Below are 24,058 nucleotides of genomic sequence, written 5' to 3'. Positions count from 1 at the left end.
AATTTAAATTGTGTTATAATTTTTGCAACCATTAATTTTTTTTAAAATATTGAAAATATATTTACATTTTTTTTGCTAAATAAATCAATTTATTTATAAAGATAAAAGATAGTGAATTAAAAGAGTTAGACAATTAAGAGATCAAGTGAATTTGTTTAAACTTAAAAAAACAATTTTAAAATAATTTTTTTTTATATAAGCATTTTTTAAAAAGTATATAAGATTTGCTTCTTAAAATAAATAAAATATATTTTTTTAAGCGGAAAACACTCTAAAAAAACAGAAAACTGGTGAGGTTATTTAAACTTAAAAAATTAATTTTAAAATAAGTTTTTTATATAAGCATTTTTTAAGAAACAACTATGATTTATTTTTTTAAAAAAAAGTATAAAACTATTTATTTTAAATAAAAGCAATATACACAAACACATAAGAAAACAAGAAAACCACTTATTTTATAAAATAAGTTTAAACAAACTTACCCTTATTTTATTAAAATAAACATTTATTTCCACAAATTGATTCCAAGTATATAGACATATACTATGGGCCCGTTTAGATGTGGCCCAAAAGATCTTTTATTGTCTTCTGGAAAAATATTTTTTTTATTTTTTAAGAGTGTTTGGTTTTTTTTTTTTAGCTTTTACAAAAGCAAAAGCTCTCAGCACATCTTCCTCTCAAGCTTAGATTCCCAGCTTCTCAAATTTCCTTCTCGGGAATCTGATCCCAAACTAAGGCTTGGACAATAATGTCCTCAAGAAAATTTCTAGAAAATATATAACAATATTTTAAATATAATGATAAAGTTAAAATATTTTTATAAATAAAATAGAAGAAGAAAATAATTTTTATTATTTTTAATAATATTTAATTATTTAAGGCATTTAATAATTATATAATAATGTTTAAGTATTTAATTATTAGTTTTAATAATGTCAAAACATATAATATCCTTTTTGGTAATTTTAATTATGCAAAAGATCTTCTACAATTTCATCCAAACACCATATTAATTTAAATAAGCATTTAAGAGTTTATCATCCAAACATCAAATTAATTTATGTAAAAGTAACTTTTCAGATAAAAACTTTTTGGATAAATTCTTTCTCTATAAGGTCTTTTACAATGATGCATCCAAACATGCCCTATATATACTATAATGATAAAAGTAAGCCTCTCTTCTTCACTCTCAATATTCTCTCCTCTCCATTAGGAATACATTTACTCTCTTTTTACCTGGTGTACATCTGTATACTTGATCATGATATTAGGTGGATTGTTCTGCCAAGACTAGTTCCTATGTAGTTTTTGTTCCTGTTACTGTTTTGAGCATTAGACCAGTCTATTATAAAAAATAAAAAAAAATGGTTGAATGTAGATATTTTTTCTTTGCAATCTCAGTTGTACCCGGAAAAAAGTAAATTTTAGATTGAATTATGTGCATGAATCAAGAGGATAATACAGCAATATCCTGTTGGGACTATATTTATCTGGCCAATCTATAAATAGCACTGTAGCAGTGGTTATTTTGAACTTGCATATCAAGTATGAAAGGTAAAGAATGAATGGGAGAAACACCCAAGGTCTATTGATTGATGGGTGAAGCAATCCTTTTACCATTCAACTTTTTTTAAAATTATTAGTCTACACCGGTAACTCTCATGATACAGTGTATACCAAAGAAAAGGGCTTTGCCAACATTTCGCGATCCTCAGAGAACAAATCATTCCTTTTCAAAATCACTTCTCGACGAAGTTCTTCAGGTTCTTCAGCCACATTAAATATTCCTTGTTGTCTTTAGCAAACATGTATTCCTGCAAGAAGTTGGTTGTGCTGGGCTTGATCCCCCTGATCTCAAGATACTTGTGAAAAGCCTTTTGCAGATTTTCATCCAAGTCACTATAAAAAAGAATGGAGCAGAAATATTCAGAAAGTATAGGAAACATTTTATGAAAAAAATTAGATAATAATACCATATAGAAATACTTACATGAACTCAGGCCCCTCGTATGCCAACTGGTCTTCAGATTCCTCGGACTGTTTTATTGACAAGCTATCAATGGAAATCTCATCGGGAAAAGCAGTCACGCCAAACTCTAGAGACACTCCATTTTCTTTGAAAACACTCACAACTAAAGGAATGCTAGATTCACTATCATTCTTCTCATTGTTGCCATTTTCGTCATCCTCATGTTCTTCTTCTGGTGCTACATTAGGGATGTCAACTTGAACTTTGATAATTTCATCTCTGAATTTTCCTTTTAGTTGTATGGTTCTTTCTCCAGGATTGTCCTCAATGTCAAAAGGAAAATCAACAGGAACTTCGACCTGGAAAAGTTAAACAATAAAGATAATGAAATCAATGCATGAATGACCCAACATGACTACAAATACCAACGGAAACTCTAAAAAGTAGAAACAACAAATGGCCTTCCTACAACAACTATCCCTGCAAATAGCTCTACAAGGCAATTTTTCCACCTTATATTTTATTTGTTAAAATAAACAAAGTACATGTTGACCAAACTAGTCAGTATATGACTCCTAGAAAATTTTGGTATGTAAAACCTTGAAGGTTGGCTTCAAAGCTGTCATTGCAGGACATTTCCTTATTCCGAAAGTTACCTTACACAATTTAACAAAACTTCTACAACATTTTCAAAAAGAAAAGAAAACTAAGATACTTCGTTTCAGTTTCAAAAAAGAAAAAAAAACTTAATTCAGAGAACTATCTAAGTATACTTGCAACATATACTTTTACAGAACTCAACGTATATTTACCAAACTAATGAAAGCACATCTTGAAACCCAACCCTGATTCGACTAATCATAGCATATAAGAGAGTAAAATGATGTAATAAGAAAACTAAACATCTGCAGAGTAATACGTGATGGTGGTAAAAGATATAAAATAGAAGGAGAAAGGAAGAATAGTTAATCTATTAGGTTTGGGGCTATGGCAGAAGGAAAAAAAGGGGGAGAGAGAGAGAGAGTATAAAAACCCATATGAAAACCAACTGATCTTTAACGTAATTTTCACATGATACCACTTAAAAGTTGCATACGGCATAAGTCATACAGCAGAATTTGTTCAAACATTTAAACATTCAAATTCCATTCCCATACCATGTTTAGTAACAGGTAAGTAACTAACAACAGCAGCATTCATAAACTCAAAACATACGAAGAAAGACTCAGACATAAAATCCCAGTCAAACTACAAAAGATAGCTTGTTCATAAGCACAAAAAATAATATTATAATTATAAAACAGGCCAATAAAATATAGTAATTTCAAGCCACTCTTGTCTCTTAAAAGCAAAAATGCACAATGGCAGCAGCTATGATGTCCATAATAATTTAGCTAAACTATGATACCTCTCATAATCTCGATGAATTAAGCAAATAAAACCAAACAAATGGTAAATTATAAAACAAAGACAAGAAACACAGTGTTCAAAAACCACCACAACGGTCTGTTACCAATTCGCAACAAAATTACCTATTTGAACACTCAATTATTCCTATTCTTCACATCACCTATGAATAATCTTATACCTTCACACAAGATGGGAATACCTCATGCCAATAACCAATCTAAACTAACAACAAGTACTTTCAAAACTTTTATTCTTCACATGAAAAATAGGGGAAATACACAACCGCAACCACCACCACCACCAACACCTCCACCAACAACAACAACCTAGCTTTATGCCATAAACGACGTCGTTTAGCACTACTGATAGAAACAGAACTCACAAAAAAAGTCAAAAGGATGAAAATTCACTTCCAGTTCCATACCCACTTCTATCTAATATTCAACCCAGTAAAAAAAAAAATCTTCGCACGGAAATGCAAAAACAAAGGTAAATTACAGTTATTACTGATTAGTCACTAGGATAAGGAACAAAGTAGTCTTCAAAAATAGTAATAACAAGTGAAAAAGGGAAAAATTACTTGGTGCTGGGCATGATCGTCTTCGAGGGCGCATTGGATCTCAGACTGAAGCACTTGAGCTAGATGTTCGTCCGCGCTGGACTTGGTAGCGAAGGCGTTGGCGAAGCGAAGAGAGGGTGCGATAGTAGTAGTAGTCGCTGTCTCTCTGCGGAGAACAGATAGAACACTGTGGAAGGTTCTAGAAGACGAGGAAGCCATGGCGTGGCGGCGCGCCAGCTGAGGCAGCGCGGCGGAGGAGGCGCGGCGAAGCATTGCGTACATGGCCATTGGTGAACAGAGAGATAGACTCAAGGCGCAGAGCAAAGGGTTTAAGCGTTAGGGTTTTGGGGGAGTCTCGGGTTTGGGTTTAACGTATTTATATAAGCGCCATATACTTTACTAAATTAGACAGACTTCCCTAAGATTTGATTTTATTACACTTAATACCCCTCTATTTTACAACCGTAAAAAAACCCCTTTTGGCAGTCTATTACCCTTCATTGAATTACATGAGTTTTAATGATTTTTTTACTAAAAATGCCCTTATCTTTCTTCTTTAACATTATTGTAGTTCTTGAAAAAAGAACTGAACTTTGCACAACTAGAGGACTATTTTCAGAATCTAAAGAACACAATGAACACCATGAATCTTAAACAATAAAATTCCTAGACTCTTAAACACTTTAATTTCAAACTGAACCTAAAATACAATTTACATTCATGAGCACCCTAGAGAACCACACGACCCAACAGATTCAACCCCATCATAAAAGCCAAGTAAAAACCGCTCTCAGCTTCACACTGTCTCGTGTGGCTGCTCGGGAGGTTGGAGAAAGATCTGTAATGCCGACATCATGCGCTACCAGAACTACAACATGCGACAGCACCACCGTTGTCCTCGCTCTCCTCTCTTCCCTTCCTTCCTTGCTCCCTTCACTGTTAAATCTTAGTTTATTCTCTCAGATTTGGGTTTTATTCGGGATCTGGGTATATTTTTCTTAGATCTGAGTTTTGTTAGACATCTGATTTTTGTAGTTGAAGATGATCACGGGCTTGGCGGGACCGGGGACAACCTTAAATGGTCCGTTCTTCATGTCGCCCTACACCAAAGGGTCCAAGAATCGGCGACCAATGAGGCGCTCGGTGTCGAAAATGGTGTTTTGCTGGTTCAATGCGGTTGTTTAACCACACATCCACGAAACTGTAGGTAGTGCCAAGGACAAACTCATTGCCCTTCTCGTTTGCCTTGGAAGCCATGGAATGAATAAATAGATAGAATTCAATAAATTAAGTTGATTACAGTACACACAGACACACACACACAAAAAAAAAAAAAGGAATGGAATGGAGAAAGGTTTTGGATTGGTTGCTTAATATGAAATTGTTAGTGTAGTTAAGTAATTGATTTGTTGATTCTAATGGCAATGCAAGGCAAGTTTCTAGCAGGAGGGAGGAGAGATGGGCAATTATGGATTATCACAAATTTAAAATTTATCTTCTTTTTCTTTTTTCAAAAATATAATAGAAGCTAAACACTGTTTGATATAGGGGGTTAAAAGTAATGTTAAAACATAGGGGGTACTAAGTGTAATTGGTCCAAACCTCAAAAGGAAAAATTGTTTAATTCACTCAATCAAATAATCAAATCAAATAAATATAATTTTGGGTAAATCATATTTTTAGTTTTCAAAATTTTTTGACATTTATGATTTTGATCTTTAAAATTTTCAACTGATTAAAATTCCTACACTTTTTTTCATCTAATATTTTTGTCATTTTCGTCCATTTTAACCGTTAAGGGTGAGTTCAGGCCCAAAACATGTCACAGAAAATCGAAACTATCTAAACTTTCGGATTGGTGGGGCTTCTGCTGGCTTCGGGTTTGGTGGATATTGCAGGTGGGTTGCTATATGTCCTTGACTCTGAGGTATTCCTCTGCCTAAACGACACCGGCAAACTAAACCGCGAGTTCAACTTTCCGACAACCACAAATTCTTAATGCGCTAAACGATGACAACAGAAGCAAGAAAGAAATGAACACGTAGAGCAAGTTGAGAAGAAGAGTCGTGGCACTACCATGAGAGGAGTTTATGGTCAATGAAGATGTTTCTTTGGGAGGGTGGAAACTTCATTTACGAGGGTGGTGATAGTTGTTGCATGGCACTAAAGATGATGAAGGGTAGAATGAATTATGAATGTGCAGAGGGGATAAACGTTAGGTGTAAAGGGAGAGAGACACTTAGCTTAGTGTGGAGTATTGGCACTGCAAATTTCTCGGTGACAGTGTGACACAAGGCTCGATACCTGCAATCTGAAGCTTACTTGCAAAATGTGAAACCAATTGCATTCACAATATGGACCGCTTGGATTGACTTTGGGATAAATACAAATGAAATCAGCGACTTAATTTTTACAGATATACTTACACGGTCGGATGCGGGTTAGAATATACTTACAAATATGAACCCGCACCACCCATGCTTAACCGACTTTTATACCTTATTCAAATTGAAGCCTATGTTCGACCACCTCAACATGCTAATTTTTTTTATTGATTTTCTCACGTGACAGATGAGTCGTAGATGTTTGTTCATTTTAATTTTTATTATTAAGTGATGATGTAATATTAATTTTATTATAATTTAATTTTTGACAACTAAAATTTATTAGAAATTACATGTCAAACCATAAAATAAATCTTCATATTCTAAAATTAAACCCAACAACAAATCTTTTGTCGAAAAATAAATATTATATATATATATATAAAAAGAAATGGGTATAAGAAATACACAAACTATAAATAGGATAAAACTATATCTTCATACCAATTTCAAACCTGGGTAATGGTTGCAAGAATGTATGTTTCAAACAATAGATATTATGGAAAAAGGTATATTTTAAGTTGGTTAATTGACACATATGATATGACGGTTGTCAACCGACAGTTCATAACAAATTATCTTAGAAAAAAATATCTTTCTAAGATGATTTTTACCTAAAATTATTTTAGAAGGATATAATTTCTAAGACAATTTTTTAGATAACCGTCTCATAATATCTTTTTTTAAAATTAAAAAATAATTTAAAAATCTAAAGATTCTAAGTTGGTTTTTTCAAAAATCGTCTTGGAAATTAAACGTTCTAAAATGGTTTTTCAAAGAATTATCTGAAAATGTGTTTTTATAAAATATTATTTTAAAGAATTAAAGATTATAAGATGATTTTGATCTAAAAACCGTCTTAAAATGTTATTCTTGTAAAAATAAATAAATTGTTTTCTTCACTGTTTTTAATATTTTTTTATCTTTTAATTATTATTGTAATGTAAACCACTTATTGTTTTATTTCAACATGTCATTATACGTTGATAAAAAAAAATATCACACTAACTACATATACAAAAAAATTAATTTCAAAAAAATAAAAAGCACAAACAAAAACAACAATGTATACTTTTATGATAGTTTCTAAAAAAAAACTTAGAACTTCATCTCATGATTATAATTTTAACGGCACCTCCACCAATAGAAATAACGAGTTGATGCATCAGGGATAGCTTATGCAATACCTTAGTTTGAAATGGTAAGAAGGGAAACAAATTGGTGAATGCAATAATAACCACAAAAATAATCCAAAACAATTCATGATACTCTTATAGTCTTATATCAAGACGAAGACCTTGTTTGATGTAAATGGGAGTTAACTCCATTAAAATGTTACTTCCATCAAACATTAGTTATGTTTAGAAACTTATCGTTGATCCTTTTATCAATTTATTATTTAATTCTTTAAATGAGAGAAAGAATGGTTATGAGAGGGAGAAAATGTCACTTTGAAAAAATAGTCATTCTGAGTTATCACAAGAAAGTTAGAAATAGAAACAATAAAAAAAATACTAAAAGCACAAAGAAATCTTACTAAGAAGATAGAAGATCAAGGTGCATAAGCTTTTGCTTTAATGGCCAACACCAACAGTGAATTAGTATAAATGGCCAACACCAATACATAATCACTAGTCGGGTGTCTATATGATAGTTTCATATTAATTAACATAATTTCTTAAGCAGTGACCTATGTGACAACTGCTTATTAATCAGAGGAAAATTTTAACAAAGCGGTCAATCAACTTCTGTTTCTGTGGTTAAATAACAAATTAAATATTAAAACACACGCATGTTGTTTTCACATTAAACTATTAAATATGACCATCCATATAAAATTGCATGTATGCATATTAACAAATTACAAATTACTAGAATTTAAAATTTACTTTGATATTAATAAACAAATTTTTGTTTATTGAATCAATATTTTTAATTATGAAAAATATATAAAATAAAAAATAATAATGGGAGAAATTATATATGAAATTTTAAACACTATATATAGAATTAAGAAAAACATAATATGTATATATTATTAAGAGAAAAATTATGGAGAATTCTAAGAAAATGCATACATAATTAATTTCATAAATAATAAAAAATTATTGTATTATTCATGGTTAGATAGGCCAAATAACAATGATACATTAGCCATTAATAATACTTATCGATAAAATTAAACATTGTACTTCTATGATAACTTTTACTTTGATATAATAAACGAATGAAACTAGCTAACAGACATGTTCAAACTGAAGGGTTAGTGAACAATGTTAAAACAAACACAGCCACAACCATAAGTTAAAATTGAATATTGGAGAAAGCTCTTTTAAAAGCAAGAAATTAAAATCTAACCATCAAGTATATTCCAACAAAGAGGATGCCTCCAGCACTAGCAGTGACAAATGTGTAACTGAGCGAGTAGAGAACCTTATTTATATGCATTTGTTATGAGCAGAACACATGAGGCACCACAATTGCAAGCAGCACCAGCAGAAGCACAATCAGAGCAAGCCATAAACACAAATCAAAGGCAAAGGAGGGTTGTTATGAATCTGCTATTAGACCAGCCAAACCAAGGGGAGACAAGCACTCACCTGAGAAGCATTTATAACAGACTAGGAGTAGGGCTGCTGAGCTGGCACCATAGGATTGGGCACTTAGAACATCCTGTCTGGAATATATCTTTATGTTAGGATATTTTGCAAAATCTGTTATTGCTAGCCTCCCTCGTAGGACCTGTAGAAGGAACTAGAATAAGCATTTGGCACCTATAAATGGACAATCATTGTAATAGAAATGCAAGCAGAAATATAATCAGAAATTCCCTCTCCTTAATCCCCCCTTTTCTGGAGGTACCTAGACCTTGAAAGCTAGGATCCATTGAGCAAAAATTTTGCTCATAACAATTTGAATGTTAGGAGGGAGAAAATAGTATAACAGTAACAATACACACAACAAGCAGGCATAAGTGACATTGTGTAGCAAGCAGACAGGGTGTTGAGCTGGCAAGACCTTATTGGCCACAAAAACATAAATTGTCTGCCATTTATCCTTTTTCTGTTATGGTTTATTCCTTTTGTTATTGAAGATTCCACTAAGGCTAGTAGTGCCATTCTTGTTAGAAATCTGATAGAACATTTTGTCTCTATCCAGTAGCTGCAGTGCCTATAAGAATGAATGATGTATCGTGATGAGAAAGCAGAGAAAAATAATAGAATTCCCTTCTTCTTGGAGGGTCCTAGACCTCGAATGCTAGGAATCGCAGAGTTATTCTTCCACTCATAACATTTTGGTGCTCTCATTGAGAGACCATGGCTGCCTTCTATAGCTTCCATACTAGCTTCAACTACCGCAACCCACACCACCCGCTAAACAAAGCTTTCATGGCTTCCTTCCATGGTTGTCATACCAACTTCGACTACCACAACCCACACCATCCGCCGAACCATCTTTCCTCATTGCTTCCTCTCCACACTACCCTCCATCAGCAACCACCTTCCCTTCCATTTCAGCACACACCTCGAATGACAGACGCCGAACTTTTTTCCGCTCGTGAGGACCGCCTCGAGGCCGCCTTGACCAAACTTGTTGCAGCTCAATGCCGCATCGAATCCACACTGGATGCCATTCTCCTAAAACTGCCTCCGAGAACCAGCCACCACTACCCTTCTTCCTCTGTGCAGTCACCACTGCCACCTCTGCCGCCCATGTCGACTCCACCTTCACTTCCCGCACTCATACAGTCGCGCCTAACACCCTTGCCGACTCCGCTGTCCACGCCGACTCCGTCACCCATGCCGACTCCATTGCCCATACCACCTCTGCCATCCATGCCGCCTCCGCTTCCCATGCCGACTGTGCCTCCATGTCCTGCACCCATGCAACCATCCCTTCCACCATTGTCGGGTCCGCTTCCTAGGTCTGCTCTGCATCTTCCTACTTTCGGTCACGTTCGTGCTGCTATTCCTATTTCCGATAACCTCTTTAGTGTTATCCTTCGTTCTGGCCATACCACAGCTCCTCATGCCAAGCATGGAGAACATCAAGACATCGCGCTGTTTGAGCTGGGACCTGGATTCTTTGGGACTATCATGGTCTCACGCAAGTGCATACCAGCTATCTTTGCACTACGGACAGGTGCTAAACTGAGTGAGTTTTGCCACAATAGGCCTTGGGATCTTGGTATTACTTTTGGTAGCCATGGTTTGAAGCCCCAACACCTTGAGGACAAGGTGTTTTTGATGGGCCATAGTAACATTACACACAGCAAGCAGGCAGAAGTGACATTATGCAGCAAGCAGACAAGGTGCTTAGCTGGCAAGACCTTATTGGCCATAGAAACATAGATTGTCTGCCATTTATCCTTTTTCTGTTATGGTTTATTCCTTTTCTGGTAGTGCCATTCTTGTTAGAATTTTGTTAGAACATTTTGTCTCTATCCAATAGTTGCAGTGCCTATAAGAATGAATGATGTATCGTGATGAGAAAGCAGAGAAAAATAATAGAATTCCCTTCTTCTCTTTCTTTCTTCTTGGGAGGGTCCTAGACCTCGAATGCTAGGAATCACAGAGTTATTCTTCCGTTCGAAACAACATTCTTGCAAGAAAAACCATGTCAATATCTACAAGCAATATAAATGTCAATGGAACAATGGTCCTAGGTAAAAATTATGCAGACCAAATAAGTCAAACGCAAGTTCAAAAACTACAAGACAAGGTTGGGATCATCCAGTATATGATTCTCACTTTGTGGTCCTGCATCCAACAACAAGGAAATAAGTTAGTAACTTACAAGTAAAACAGGAAAAAGATAATAGAAGAACAAGGATCAGGACCTGCGCAACCTGCAAAGCACAAAACCAATAAACGAAGTGTTAGCAGCACTCTAAAACCCATTTAATCCATCAAAATCATGCAAAAATATGACCGTCACAAAGCAAAAACAAGTAAAAAAAATAGTAAACGCAATAAACAATAGCAATAATAATGTCATACATTTGATTAAATTAAACAAAACAGAAAAGGCCTCACAATAGTTGAACCATTAAGATCCAAACCACAACACCCTTAAACTACCAAATAAAAAAAACACAAGAAACACTAAAAATAACCGAATCCCAATTCCAAATAGTATCGACAACAAAAGCGGTAAATAAAAGTATAGCAAGGGTAAAAAAAGCAGAGAAACTAATCGATGGTCTAAATGATATCCTCATGAGCAAACTTGGTACCCTTTTCCTTGTCGGCAGTGGCGCAACCCTTGGCCTTCCAATCAAGCAAGAATTTGCGGTCCTTGTAAATTCGGAGCTTGGTGACGACAACCTTGGAAGGGTGAATGCCAACGTTAACGGTGGACCCGTTAACCTTCTCGCAGATGATGTGCTCAATGTGGATGACCCACAAACAAAAATAAAGCTGGACCACTTTGCCCTCGTGGCCCTTGTAGGTTCATTTCACAACCTGAACGTCGTCGTCCTTGCAAAGCGGAATGGACCACGCGTTGTACTTTGATCGGAGATCGGTGGAGAGAGGCGCACTCATTAGGACGTGACGAACGCTCGATGGAGTAGTGAAGTGAGCCTTGCTGCTCTTGTGATGGCTTGAGGAAACTCTAGGGTTAATTAAACTTCATTGTTTCTTGCATAACACAGAGTGAGTGTAGAAGAAAAACTGAGATTTAGGATTTTTAGCTTCACTCCTTTTATTTTAATTTTCAAAATTTAATTGCATTTTGTGTCTTAGCTTGGAGCAGGCCCTGATTATGACCATCCAAGCTAGCTCAATTAAAATGTGCCACGCAGCGTAAAAGAGTGGGAAAACATATGTTTTCGAAGACAGTTCTTAAAAACAATTTCATAAAGTATTTTTAAAGCCGATTTTGAAGAAACCGTCTTTAAAAATTTTCAATTAATTTCAAAAATGTCACTGCTTCACTCACGACATTGGTTTTTGTATAAACGTCATAAAACCAGTGTCGTAAAAAGCATTTTTCAAGTAGTGAGAACATAAGTCTATCATAACCATCAATACGTACATACCTATCAATGGCCATGACATTCCCAAAAAAGCAACACGTACAAGACAATGTATATAAACTTCCCCACCAATTATTCAGTCCCAATACAACAAGTTGACACTTCAATAAATTCAAACCTTGCATCGCCATGTTATATGATGAAGTAAAAAGATGATACACTATTACTAATAATCCAAGGTGCACTAAATCTCCAAAACAATTAAGTAGCCCGAGAACATAACTCTATAATGCATGCCTCTGTATTTAATATCCACTGCACATTAGAGAAACTGAAATATGGATCCCAACTTTTTAGCCATGACCAAGCATGGAAAGTTGCACTATCAATGATCCTCACACGATCAACTTTTGTCACACCAACATTGATTTGTAATAGGAGAAAAAAATGTGATGTGTTCTCTTCCTATTGTAGATAGAACGGACATAGCCAATTTCCATATTGTCCATTAACATTTCTTGCTCTTAAGTTAGACTTAGCAAAAAGTCTATCAAGCCCAAAACTCCAAAGGAAACATGATACCTTGGATGGTATTGTCAACTTCCACAAAGACACATAAAAATCTTCCTTTAGTGTCTCCAAAGTGAGATTTGAAATAAAATTATATCCCAAATTCATTGAATATACCCTCAAATTTTGATGACACCACCTCCAACTATCCACACCTTACAATATCATTGAAAATTTATGTACAAGATTATCTTCCCATTGAAACAACACTTTCCACCACCTCCAATCCCAAACCCACACTTCACCTTCCCAATGTCCCTTATTTCCAACCACCTTAGCAACAATACGTTGAGAGTCCAATCCCATTTAGTTCTACTCTTCATATATTTCCAATCCCTAATTCACAATAACAAATAAGCATAATGCCTCACCCAAAAACATTAGTAGTTGCACATAATACCTCACCCAAAACCAATTGAGAAGAGTCAATCAACAATAACTTTCACTTGCAAACCTTGGCTCCTTAATTCAGATCTGAACTTTAAACCTTTGCTCAATTCAAACTTAAACTTCAAACCTTGGCATAACGTCTTTCATTCACTCGCATACTACATTTGTGTTACTATTCACTTGCACATACACTACAACATTGTTATGCTTTACAATTATGGACCACAGGCGCTGAAGAGCACGATGTTGATGCCTTCGAAGCTGTCCAGCATGAGCTCCTCCACGACATAGTCCATGTCCATGATGGTGTTGCGGCATTGGTGACCCCCTCGATCACGATGGAGGGACCGTTTTCGCAAAAGGACATTTGGATTTTGGTGGGCCTCGACAATGATCTGGGCTTGGTTCTCTTGAGGTGCTCCACCATGCATAGTGGTCAAAGCAAATGACGATGATGTGTTGGATGATGTTTTGTAACATTCCAATTTTCTTAGGTTGAGAAGTTTTGTGTAGAAATAGTTTATGTTTGTTTGATATGCAATATGATAATATTATCCTTAGTAAAATTATTTATATAAGAGATAGAACCATTATTAGACAATCAAGTGACCTAGATTTAAGTTCTGAGTCTAGCAATAAGTGGTTTAGATGTAAAAAAAACCCTTGGTCAAATCATCAGTCAACAAAAGTCGACTGTAGTTTCAAAAGTCAAAGTAAGAAAACATCTAATTAATGACAATTTAGTAATTAAAGACTTTTAGACTAATATGAGAGATTTAGATTATTAATACAATTTTAGAACATTAATGTGTCTATATGAAAGAAACCATTAGCTTAAATAATTAAGTAAGAGGAGAATTAAGAATAAATTAATAAATGAATTTATTGCTCTAGAATCGATTTAGAAGTGAGAGTTAATTAGAGACTAATTAAGAACTTAATTCTTTAAGAGTAATTAGTTTAAAAAAAAAAAAGAAAGACCTAGGGGACCCACGCATGGAGGCCCCTCATGACCTAAGGCCCCCTCATAACCTAGGGCTCTCTATATAAGAAAGAGAAAGGAGCTCGCCCTTTCCATCTAGAGTGGTGCGGTCCGGCTAGAGAGAGAGAGTGAGTTATCTTTCTTTTCTTCTCGTCTTCTCTATTGTTGAGTTTCTTGAAGGTTTTTGAATAGGTCTAGGTGAGTTTGCTAGCCTTTTTTCCATGCTCATCTACATTCTTCCATCTTCAACTCACTAAGAAACTTATACCCTCTTTTGCTCCATCTTTATGTCCAAGTTCTTGGAGTAGCTCAAGGTTCCAACTCAACCCACACTTATCTCTTTGCTTCTTTGTGTCCACTAAGAGGTAAGGGAGGAGTATGATGTGTCATTATTTTCTCCGATTTCTTAACCCTTTTTGTCACCATTTTAATTACTGATTAGCCTTAATTGTCAAATTAATTATGCAGTTTTATCATTTGGGCCTACTTGACTAATTTTGTGTTTTTAATTTAATTTCAGGAGAATTATAAGCAATTGGGCTTGAATCCGGAATTGGGCTTGGACTTGATGAGAGCAGACAATTTTATTTTATCAAATCTTATCTTATCCAGATTTTATTTCATCTAGATTTTATTTCGTCTAGATTTTATTCCATCCAATCTTATCTTATCTTGTCCAAATTTTATTTTATTTATGGGCTTGGACTTAAAACAAATTTGTAAGCTTTGGGGCTAAGGACCTATATAGCAGCACCAGAGTTTTAGTTTAGAGAGTTTTTTCGGAGAGGAGAATAATTATAGGGTTTTAGAATTCTAGTTTTTACTATTCATGCACACTGTTCACATAGAATAAAATTCGTTTTCTGCAATTTCGTTTCTACTTCAATCTACAATTTCGTTTTCTACTGATTAATGGAAGGCTAAGTCTCCAGCGTTGTTTTCTCTTGAGGATCAAGCACAGCTCTCTTTGAGGTTTTGTTATTGCTATTGAATTCTGATCAGTTTTTTCTCTTCACCAATTACTTTGTATTTGTTGCTATTAATCCATGCATGCTTAGTGCTTGATTAATTGTCTCTGCGCTTAATTTACGTTCATGCTTAATGATCAGTTTCGTTCATGATTAATTGGTGTATGTGTTGCTTAATCACATAATGACAGCCTTATGTTAATTTTCGCTTAGTAATTTAATTCAGGGTTAGATTAAGTGGTTGAACTGATTAAGGATAAATTCTTGTAACCTAAGATAAGAGACTTTCTTGTGAATCAAGGGGAAACAACATGTTTTAATTCTGTTATTTTCTAATTCAAATTTGCAAAAACAAACAACCCCCCCCCCAATTCGTTACTGTTTTATTACTATCTATTATGAACGTTTGGTTGACCATTGTTCATTGGGAGACGACCTAGGATCACTTCCTAGATACTGCATTTTTAATGTTTATTTGATTTGGGTACGGCCTCGATCAAATTTGGCGCCGTTGCCGGAGAGCAATGGGCCAAAGGTTCATAATAGTATTTAGTTGTTTTGTTTTGTGTAGCATTCTGTTTTGCATTTCAGTCGCGTCCCCTGTTTAGCGATTGTTTTGCGATTGTTTCAGCTTTGTGATTTGTTGTGAACAATGATTAACGATTGGGAACTAGCGACTGATTTTGTAATTTAATTAATGATTTTTGTTTTGATAGTTAGAGTTGTTATTTTTGGATGATTTTTTGTGTGGGAGTTTCTTTTAGTCCATATTTTGTGTGAAAAATACCAGGAGCACTTGGTGTGGTTGAATTTGAGAGAGACAAAAAATTTGGGAACTTGTTTTTAGCAAAACTTAAAACGGCCATAACTTTTGCTCCGGGTATCAGAATGACTATTATTATAAATGCATTTGGGGTAGAAGAAAATTTCCCATGCCGTGGCAATGATCGGAGGTCAATTTCTATTTTAAACTTGAAAAATAATCCGTTTACTAAGTTTTTTTTTTAGTATTATTGTCTTATTTTTCTAAACTTTCCTTAGGCAGTTTTCATAGTTAGACTTTGAATTTTTGTCTGAAAATTTTTGTGCTATATTTTCATGATTTTAGGGTGTTGATCACAAAATTTCAGCTCATTTGGATATCGTTTGATTATAGTTGTAGTTTTAACCCTCCCCTGGTGCTTGTTTGGGAAACACATGATTTGCTGCATATAGTGCATGACTAGGGGAAATCCAGGTGATTTACAATCCTTCGATCCTGAAATAGATAGAACCTTTCATAGATTAGTTAGGCATAGTGTGCATCCTGGTCATTCTGTGCATTTTGAGCATTCTGAGTATTCTGTTGCTGGTGATTCTGAATATTCTAATTTTGAGCATTCAACTACTAATTTTCATACTGAGAACATGGCTCAACCTCCACCTCGTGAGAGGACTCTTAGGGAGATGGCTGCACCTGATTTCACTTATGAAAGCTTGTGCATTCAATATCCTGATGAGGGTGTTCCATATGTTCTCAAGACTGGACTAATACATTTGCTGCCCAAGTTTCATGGTCTTGCAGGTGAAGATCCTCATAAACATCTTAAGGAGTTCTATATTGTTTGTTCCACCATGAAGCCCCCTGATGTCCAGGAAGATCATATCTTTCTAAAGGCTTTTCCTCATTCTCTGGAGGGAGTGGCAAAAGATTGGCTATACTACCTTGCTCCCAGGTCCATTTTCAGCTGGGATGACCTTAAGAGGGTGTTCTTGGAGAAATTCTTCCCTGCATATAGGACCACTGCCATTAGAAAAGACATTTCAGGCATCAAGCAACTTAGTGGAGAGAGCTTGTATGAGTACTGGGAAAGATTCAAGAAATTGTGTGCAAGCTACCCTCACCACCAGATTTCTGAGCAACTCCTTCTTCAATATTTCTATGAGGGACTTAGCAACATGGAGAGGAGTATGATTGATGCTGCCAGTGGTGGAGCTCTTGGTGATATGACCCCTGCTGAGGCTAGGAATTTCATTGAGAAGATGGCTTCCAACTCCCAACAATTCAGTGCAAGAAATGATGCTATTATCCTTAGAGGAGTCCATGAGGTGGCCATGGATTCATCTTCATCTGCTAAAAATAAAAAGCTTGAGGGAAAACTTGATGCCTTGGTCAACCTAGTAACTCAGCTTGCCATGAATCATAAATTTGCACCTGTTGCAAGAGTCTGTGGTCTATGTTTTTCTGCAGATCACCATACAGATCTATGTCCTTCTTTGCAGCAATCTGGAGTCAATGAGCAACCTGAAGCTTATGCTGCAAACATTTATAATAGACCCCCTCAGCAGCAAAACCAACAACAGCAGAATAATTATGATCTTTCAAGCAATAGATACAATCCAGGTTGGAGAAATCATTCAAATCTGAGATGGGCAAGTCCTCCACAACAACAACAGCCTGTCCCTCCCTTCCAGAATGTTGCTGGTCCAAGCAAGCCATATGTTCCTCCTCCAATACAGCAGCAGAAACTGCAACAGTCACAACAAAGACAACAAGCAACTGAGGCTCATCCTCAACCTTCCTTAGAAGAGTTAGTGAGGCAAATGACCATCCAGAATATGCAATTTCAGCAAGAGACAAGAGCCTCCATTCAGAGTCTGACAAATCAGATGGGGCAAATGGCTACTCAGTTGAACCAAGCTCAGTCCCAAAATTCTGACAAATTGCTTTCACGAACTGTGCAGAATCCGAAAAATGTGAATGCCATCACCTTGAGGTCTGGCAACCAAATTCAAGTGCCTCCACCAGTAGCAGCACATGCACCTGAACCTGTCAAGCTTCATTCTACACCCGAAAAAGAGGATGAGATAGTTGCACAAAAGAGAAAGCTTCCTAACAAAAATTTTCATGCAGGTGGACCTTCTTCTTGTAATTCTGACTTACTGCAGCCTCCTATCCCTCTTCCATTCCCACCTAGAGCAATTCCAAACAAAAAATGGAAGAAATGGAAAAGGAGATCTTGGAGACCTTTAGGAAAGTAGAGGTGAACATACCTTTGCCAGATGCCATCAAGCAAATTCCAAGATATGCCAAGTTTATAAAGGAGTTGTGCACCCACAAAAGGAAGCTCAAGGGCAATGAAAGGATTAGCATGGACAGAAATGTGTCAGCATTGATAGGTAAATTTGTTCCTCACATTCCTAAGAAATTAAGGACCCAGGTACTTTATGTATACCTTGCATTATTGGGAATAATAAATTTGAGAATGCCGTGCTAGATCTAGGAGCATCAGTTAGTGTCATGCCTCTGCCCATTTTCAATTCTTTATCTCTTGGACCTTTGCAATCTACAAATGTGATTATTCATTTGGCAAATAGAAGTGTTGCTTACCCCACAGGTTTCGTAGAGGATGTGTTGGTTCGGGTTGGTGAACTTATTTATCCTATTGATTTTTATGTTCTTAATATGGAAGAGGGATTTTCCCATGGTTCAGTTCCAATTATTTTAGGTAGGCCATTTATGAAAACAGCCCGAACCAAGATAGATGTTTATGTTGGCACATTGTCTATGGAATTTGGTGATATTGTTGTTCATTTTAACATTCTTGATGCCATGAAACATCCATCTGAGGATCATTCTATTTTTCGTGCTGAGATAATTGATCAGATTGTTGATGATTATATGTTTGATTTTGATTCTGTTCTTCATGGTAAGAAACATCCATTTTTATCTGATCTGCATACTTGTCACTCCTTATGCATTGAATCTGAATCTGAGTTTGAATTCGATCTTGTATCTGATTTTTATACTGAGAGTGAATTTGAATTTGAGTCTAGTTCTGATTTTCTGGGTGTTGTACCTCTTGATGTTGATTTTTTAGAGTCAGAATGCACTAACCATGTTGCAGAAAGTACATATACTTCTGACTTGCTTTATGAGGTACAAGCTGAGGAACCTTCCTCTTCTCCTACCCTGGTTCCTCCCATTATTCAGCCACCACCCATACCAGAGTTGAAGCCCTTACCAACAACCCTTAAATACGTTTACTTGGAGGACAAGAAAAATTTCCAGTGATCATCTCCGCTTCCCTTGATGCTGAGCAAGAGGAGAAGTTGTTGCTAGTGCTCAAGAAGCACAAGAAGGCCATTGGATGAACTTTAGTAGACATTCCTAGTATTATCCCATCTACCTGCATGCATAGGATACTTTTAGAGGATGGAGCTAAGCCAGTGAAGCAGCCACAACGGCGACTCAACCCCGTCATTCTAGATGTGGTGAAAAAGGAAGTGACCAAGCTCTTACAAGCTGGAATCATCTACCCCATTTCTGAAAGCCAGTGGGTGAGTCCAGTCCAAGTGGTTCCTAAGAAGACAGGCCTCACAGTGATTAAGAATGAAAGGGATGAGCTTATCCCCACAAGAGTGCAGAACAACTGGCGAGTCTGCATTGATTATAGGAGGCTGGACCAGGTAACCAGAAAAGATCATTTTCCCCTGCCTTTCATTGATCAAACGCTTGAGCACTTGGCAGGAAAGTCTCATTACTGTTTTCTTGATGGTTTTTCTGGTTATTTACAAATTCATATTGCTCCTGAGGATCAAGAAAAAAGACCATATTCACCTGTCCCTTTGGCACTTTTGCCTATAGGAGGATGCCCTTTGGCCTATGCAACGCCCCTGGTACCTTCCAACGGTGTATGCTTAGCATTTTCAGTGATTTTTTATAGAGTTGCATAGAGGTGTTTATGGATGATTTTACTATTTATGGATCCTCTTTTGATGTATGTTTGGATAGTCTGGATAGAGTTCTTAGTAGATGCATTGAAACTAACCTTGTGATGAATTTTGAAAAATGTCACTTCATGGTAGAACAAGGTATAGTTTTAGGGCATATCATTTCCAGTAGGGGCATAGAGGTAGACCCTGCAAAAATAGATGTTATTTCACAATTGCCTTACCCCTCTTGCATGCGAGAGGTTCGTTCTTTTCTTTGTCATGCAGGGTTTTATAGGCGCTTTATCAAGGATTTTAGCAAAGTGGCCCTTCCACTATCCAATCTGCTGCAAAAGGAGGTGGAGTTTCATTTTGATGACCAGTGCAAAAATGATTTTGATTGCCTCAAGCGTGCGATGACTACCACCTCTATCATTTAGGCACCTGATTGGATAGCCCCATTTGAGTTAATGTGCGATGCATCCAATTACGCATTGGGGGTTGTCCTTGCTCAAAAGATTGATAAGCTGCCTCGGGTGATCTACTACGCTTCCAGAACTTTGGATGCTGCTCAAGCAAATTACACTACCACAGAGAAGGAGCTATTAGTGATAGTTTTTGCTCTTGAGAAATTTCGTTCATATTTACTTGGTACTCGTGTTATTGTTTATACTGACCATGCAACTCTAAAGTAGCTGTTGAAGAAGGCTGAATCAAAGCCTAGATTGATCAGGTGGATGCTTTGGCTCCAAGAGTTTGATTTGGAAATCCATGATCGGAGCGGTGCACAGAATCTCGTGGCTGACCACCTGAGTAGGATTGAGTGTGCGTCTGCGGACTCACCCATTCGGGATGATTTTTCAGATGACCATTTGTACATTCTGTATAGTATTTCTGATTCCTTCCCTACTCCTTGGTTTTCTAATATTGTGAATTATTTGGTTGCTTCTGTTTTTCCTCCCTTAGCATCTAAAGCTCAAACTGATAAAATTAAGAGCAATGCTAAGCATTATATTTGGGATGACCCTTATTTATGGAAGTTGTGCAGTGACCAGGTTATTAGGAGATGCATTCCAGACCATGAGATTGACTCGGTCCTGCAATTCTGTCATTCTTCCGCACCAGGTGGCCATCTTGGCATACAGGGGACAACTCACAAGGTGCTTGACTACAGTTTCTATTGGCCCACCATCTTCAAGGATGCGTGGAGAATCTATAGCACTTGTGAGCCTTGTCAGAGAGCAGGCGGCTCACTTTCATGGAGACAACAAATGCCTCAACAACCCATGTTGTTCTGTGAGGTGTTTAATGTCTAGGGTATAGACTTTATGGGACCTTTCCCTATCTCTTATGGTTTTGTTTATATTCTTCTTCCTGTTGATTATGTTTCAAAATGGGTGGAAGCCAAACCCACCAGAACTAACGATGCTAAGATTGTTGTGGATTTTGTTAGATCTAATATGTTTTGCAGGTTTGGAGTCCCTAGAGCCATCGTTAGAGATCAAGGCACCCATTTTTGTAACAGGTCCATGTATGCCTTGCTCAAAAAGTATGGGGTCGTGCACAGAATTTGCACACCTTACCACCCCCAAACTAATGGACAGGTTGAGATTTCAAACAGGAAAATAAAAAGGATCTTGGAGAAGGTTATGCAGCCAAATAGAAAAGATTGGAGCACCAGGCTAGATGATGCTCTTTGGGCGCATAGGACTGCCTACAAAGCACCCATAGGAATGTCTCCTTATCGGGTTGTCTTTGGCAAGGCATGTCATCTTCTTGTAAAGATAGAGCACAAAGCCTACTAGGCTGTAAAGACCTGCAACTTCTCTATTGATCAGGCTGGAGAGGAAAGGAAGTTGCAACTAAGTGAGCTAGATGAGATCCATTTAGAAGCCTATGAGAATTCCAAATTCTACAAGGAGAAGACCAAGAAGTTCCATGATAGTTTGACAGCTAAGAAGGACTTCGTGGTTGGACAAAAAGTTTTATTGTATAACTCTAGGCTTGGACTCATGAGTGGTAAGTTGAGGTCAAAGTGGATTGGTCCTTTTGTGGTGACTAATGTTTTTCCTTATGGTACAGTTGAGATCAAAAGTGAATCCACAGATAAGAGCTTCAAGGTCAATGGACACCGGCTGAAACCATTCCTCACAAATCCCTCCTTTGTAGATGTAGTGGTGGATGAGACCTCCTTACTTCACCCTACCTCTCTTCCGCCATGACTTAGGGAGTTTTCTTTTTCTGTCTCTTTCTTTACTTTTATTGCACTTGTCCAATTTTATTGATTGTTTTGATTGCTCTTGATCTTGTGATTGTGCTACATTGAGGACAATGTGTTGTTTAAGTATTGGGGGGGGGAGATTGTTCTTTAATTTTGTTGATTTTGTTAGGTTTTTTTAGTTTAATTTTTTGAGGTTTTCTAGGTTAATTTTATTATTTTGGTTTTATGTTTTATGTACAACATTGCATGTTTCTCTTTGAATTATAGGTTATGTACAGGTAATGGGTAATTGTTTTTGAAATAAGAGTTTCTTGGCATTTTGTGAATTGAAATCTTTGTTTTTCTCTACATGTCAAGTTAGTTTTGAAAGTTCGAATTGAAAGTGATAGATTTACCCTTGGTGAGAATTTGAGTCATCATCATCAATTTTATTCGGTGTGTTTTGCCCCATTGATTGCTTGCACAATAGCCTTGACTTGACTCTTGTTGATACTTCTTGCTTCACATGCATGTTGAGAGATGATTTAGGCATTTTGTTCTTATAAGCCTCTAGCCAAATGAGCCTACCTTGAATTAATTCCTTTGATAGCCCCTTTGAGCCTATGTTCCTCTTTCTTTGCTTTGAAGCTCATTACAAGCCTTAAGTGAAAAACCATGATCTCACCCTACCCTTAAGGAATTTTGGAGCTTTGGAATTGTTTTGGGAATAAGTGTGGGTGGGTATGTTTCATTGGATGATATGTTTTTGTTGACCATGCTTGATGATGTATTTTGGCCATGCTTGATGTATATACATATATTGCCTAATTATTGCTTTATTTTTCAAATGCTACTGTTCACGTTCAAAAAAAAAAACAAAAAAAAAAACAGAAAAAAGAGAATGAAGTTGAATAAATGAGGTCTTGGTTTGAAGACTTGGATTGGTTTGAGGACTTGGTTGATTTTGTTTTGGGTTACTTTTTATGCTTAATTTTTAATTTTGGTTTTGGGGTTTACTACTTTTACTTAGTTTCCACTTATTCCCCATTGCTCCTATATTCCTTTGGGTTTTAGCTACCTATCCCATACTTTCCTCTACCTTGTCCTTGGTCCCATTACAACCTTAAAAGACCTTTTGATCCTCATGTGTATGTGTTTGGCGAGTTTCGTTGTCGATTTTAGAGTTTTGCCAAGTCTATGTGGTGTTTGTTTTTCATGGGTGCTCCGAGAGTAAACAATAGCCTAGACACTTGAGAGATAGAGTGCATATCTTATGAGGCTTTATCACTTTTCATTCTTGAGCTAATTGACTATCTTGCCATGTTTGAGATGCTTGGATGATTTTCATGATTGTCTTGATTCTTTAACTCTCTACGTGTTGGATGTTGCCTATTCCTTTCATTCCTTGAGATTCATTGAGAAATATGTAATTGTTTTTGTGTTTGTTTGTTTCTCTTTAATGTCTCTGGATTTGTTCCTTGCTTTGCTTTTTGATTTTTCCCAGGAGTGCAAAAGGCTAAGTGTGGGGGGATTTGATGTGTCATTATTATCTTTTATTTCTTAACCCTTTTTGTCACCATTTTAATTATTGATTAGCCTTAATTGTCAAATTAATTATGCAATTTTATCATTTGGGCCTACTTGACTAATTTTGTGTTTTTAATTTAATTTTAGGAGAATTATAAGCAATTGGACTTGAATCCGGAATTGGGCTTGGACTTGAAGAGGGCAGACAATTTTATTTTATCAAATCATATCTTATCCAAATTTTATTTCATCTAGATTTTATTTCGTCCAGATTTTATTCCATCCAATCTTATCTTGTCCAGATTTTATTCCATCCAATCTTATCTTATCTTGTCCAGATTTTATTTTATTTATGGGCTTGAACTTAAAACTGATTTGTAAGCTTTGGGGCTGAGGACTTATATAACAGCACCAGAGTTTTAGTTTA

General features: G+C 36.2%; 1 protein-coding gene, 1 non-coding gene and 1 pseudogene across 2 annotated transcripts; all 3 read right to left on the bottom strand.

The window, feature by feature from the left end:
• Positions 1-1,404: 1,404 nt before the first annotated feature.
• LOC114394646 (uncharacterized protein At2g39795, mitochondrial-like) lies at positions 1,405-4,332 on the bottom strand. The gene is made up of 3 exons (XM_028356311.1): positions 3,960-4,332; positions 1,991-2,328; positions 1,405-1,899 (listed from the first exon to the last, which is right to left on the bottom strand). Exons 1-3 carry the CDS (start codon positions 4,224-4,226, stop codon positions 1,740-1,742), a joined length of 765 nt encoding a protein of 254 aa, XP_028212112.1. The 5' UTR covers positions 4,227-4,332; the 3' UTR covers positions 1,405-1,739.
• A 7,194-nt stretch (positions 4,333-11,526) lies between these two features.
• On the bottom strand, positions 11,527-13,580 carry LOC114397298 (annotated as a pseudogene).
• Positions 13,581-16,997: 3,417 nt separating this feature from the next.
• On the bottom strand, positions 16,998-17,104 carry LOC114397782. The gene has a single exon (XR_003663407.1). It is a non-coding gene; the product is annotated as a small nucleolar RNA R71 (small nucleolar RNA).
• Positions 17,105-24,058: the final 6,954 nt, after the last annotated feature.

This window comes from Glycine soja, chromosome 18, assembly GCF_004193775.1.
Source record: "Glycine soja cultivar W05 chromosome 18, ASM419377v2, whole genome shotgun sequence".
NCBI classification, from domain to species: Eukaryota; Viridiplantae; Streptophyta; class Magnoliopsida; order Fabales; family Fabaceae; genus Glycine; species Glycine soja.
This window is presented reverse-complemented; position numbering and strand designations above follow the sequence as displayed.

Excerpts from the sequence above, each read along its gene's own strand:
- LOC114394646 (XM_028356311.1), bottom strand. The coding sequence starts at position 4,226 with ATGGCCATGTACGCAATGCTTCGCCGCGCCTCCTCCGCCGCGCTGCCT. Across the intron at positions 2,329-3,959 it reads ACGATCATGCCCAGCACCAA|GTCGAAGTTCCTGTTGATTT; the intron begins GTAATTTTTCCC and ends TAACTTTTCCAG. Across the intron at positions 1,900-1,990 it reads TACGAGGGGCCTGAGTTCAT|TGACTTGGATGAAAATCTGC; the intron begins GTAAGTATTTCT and ends TCTTTTTTATAG.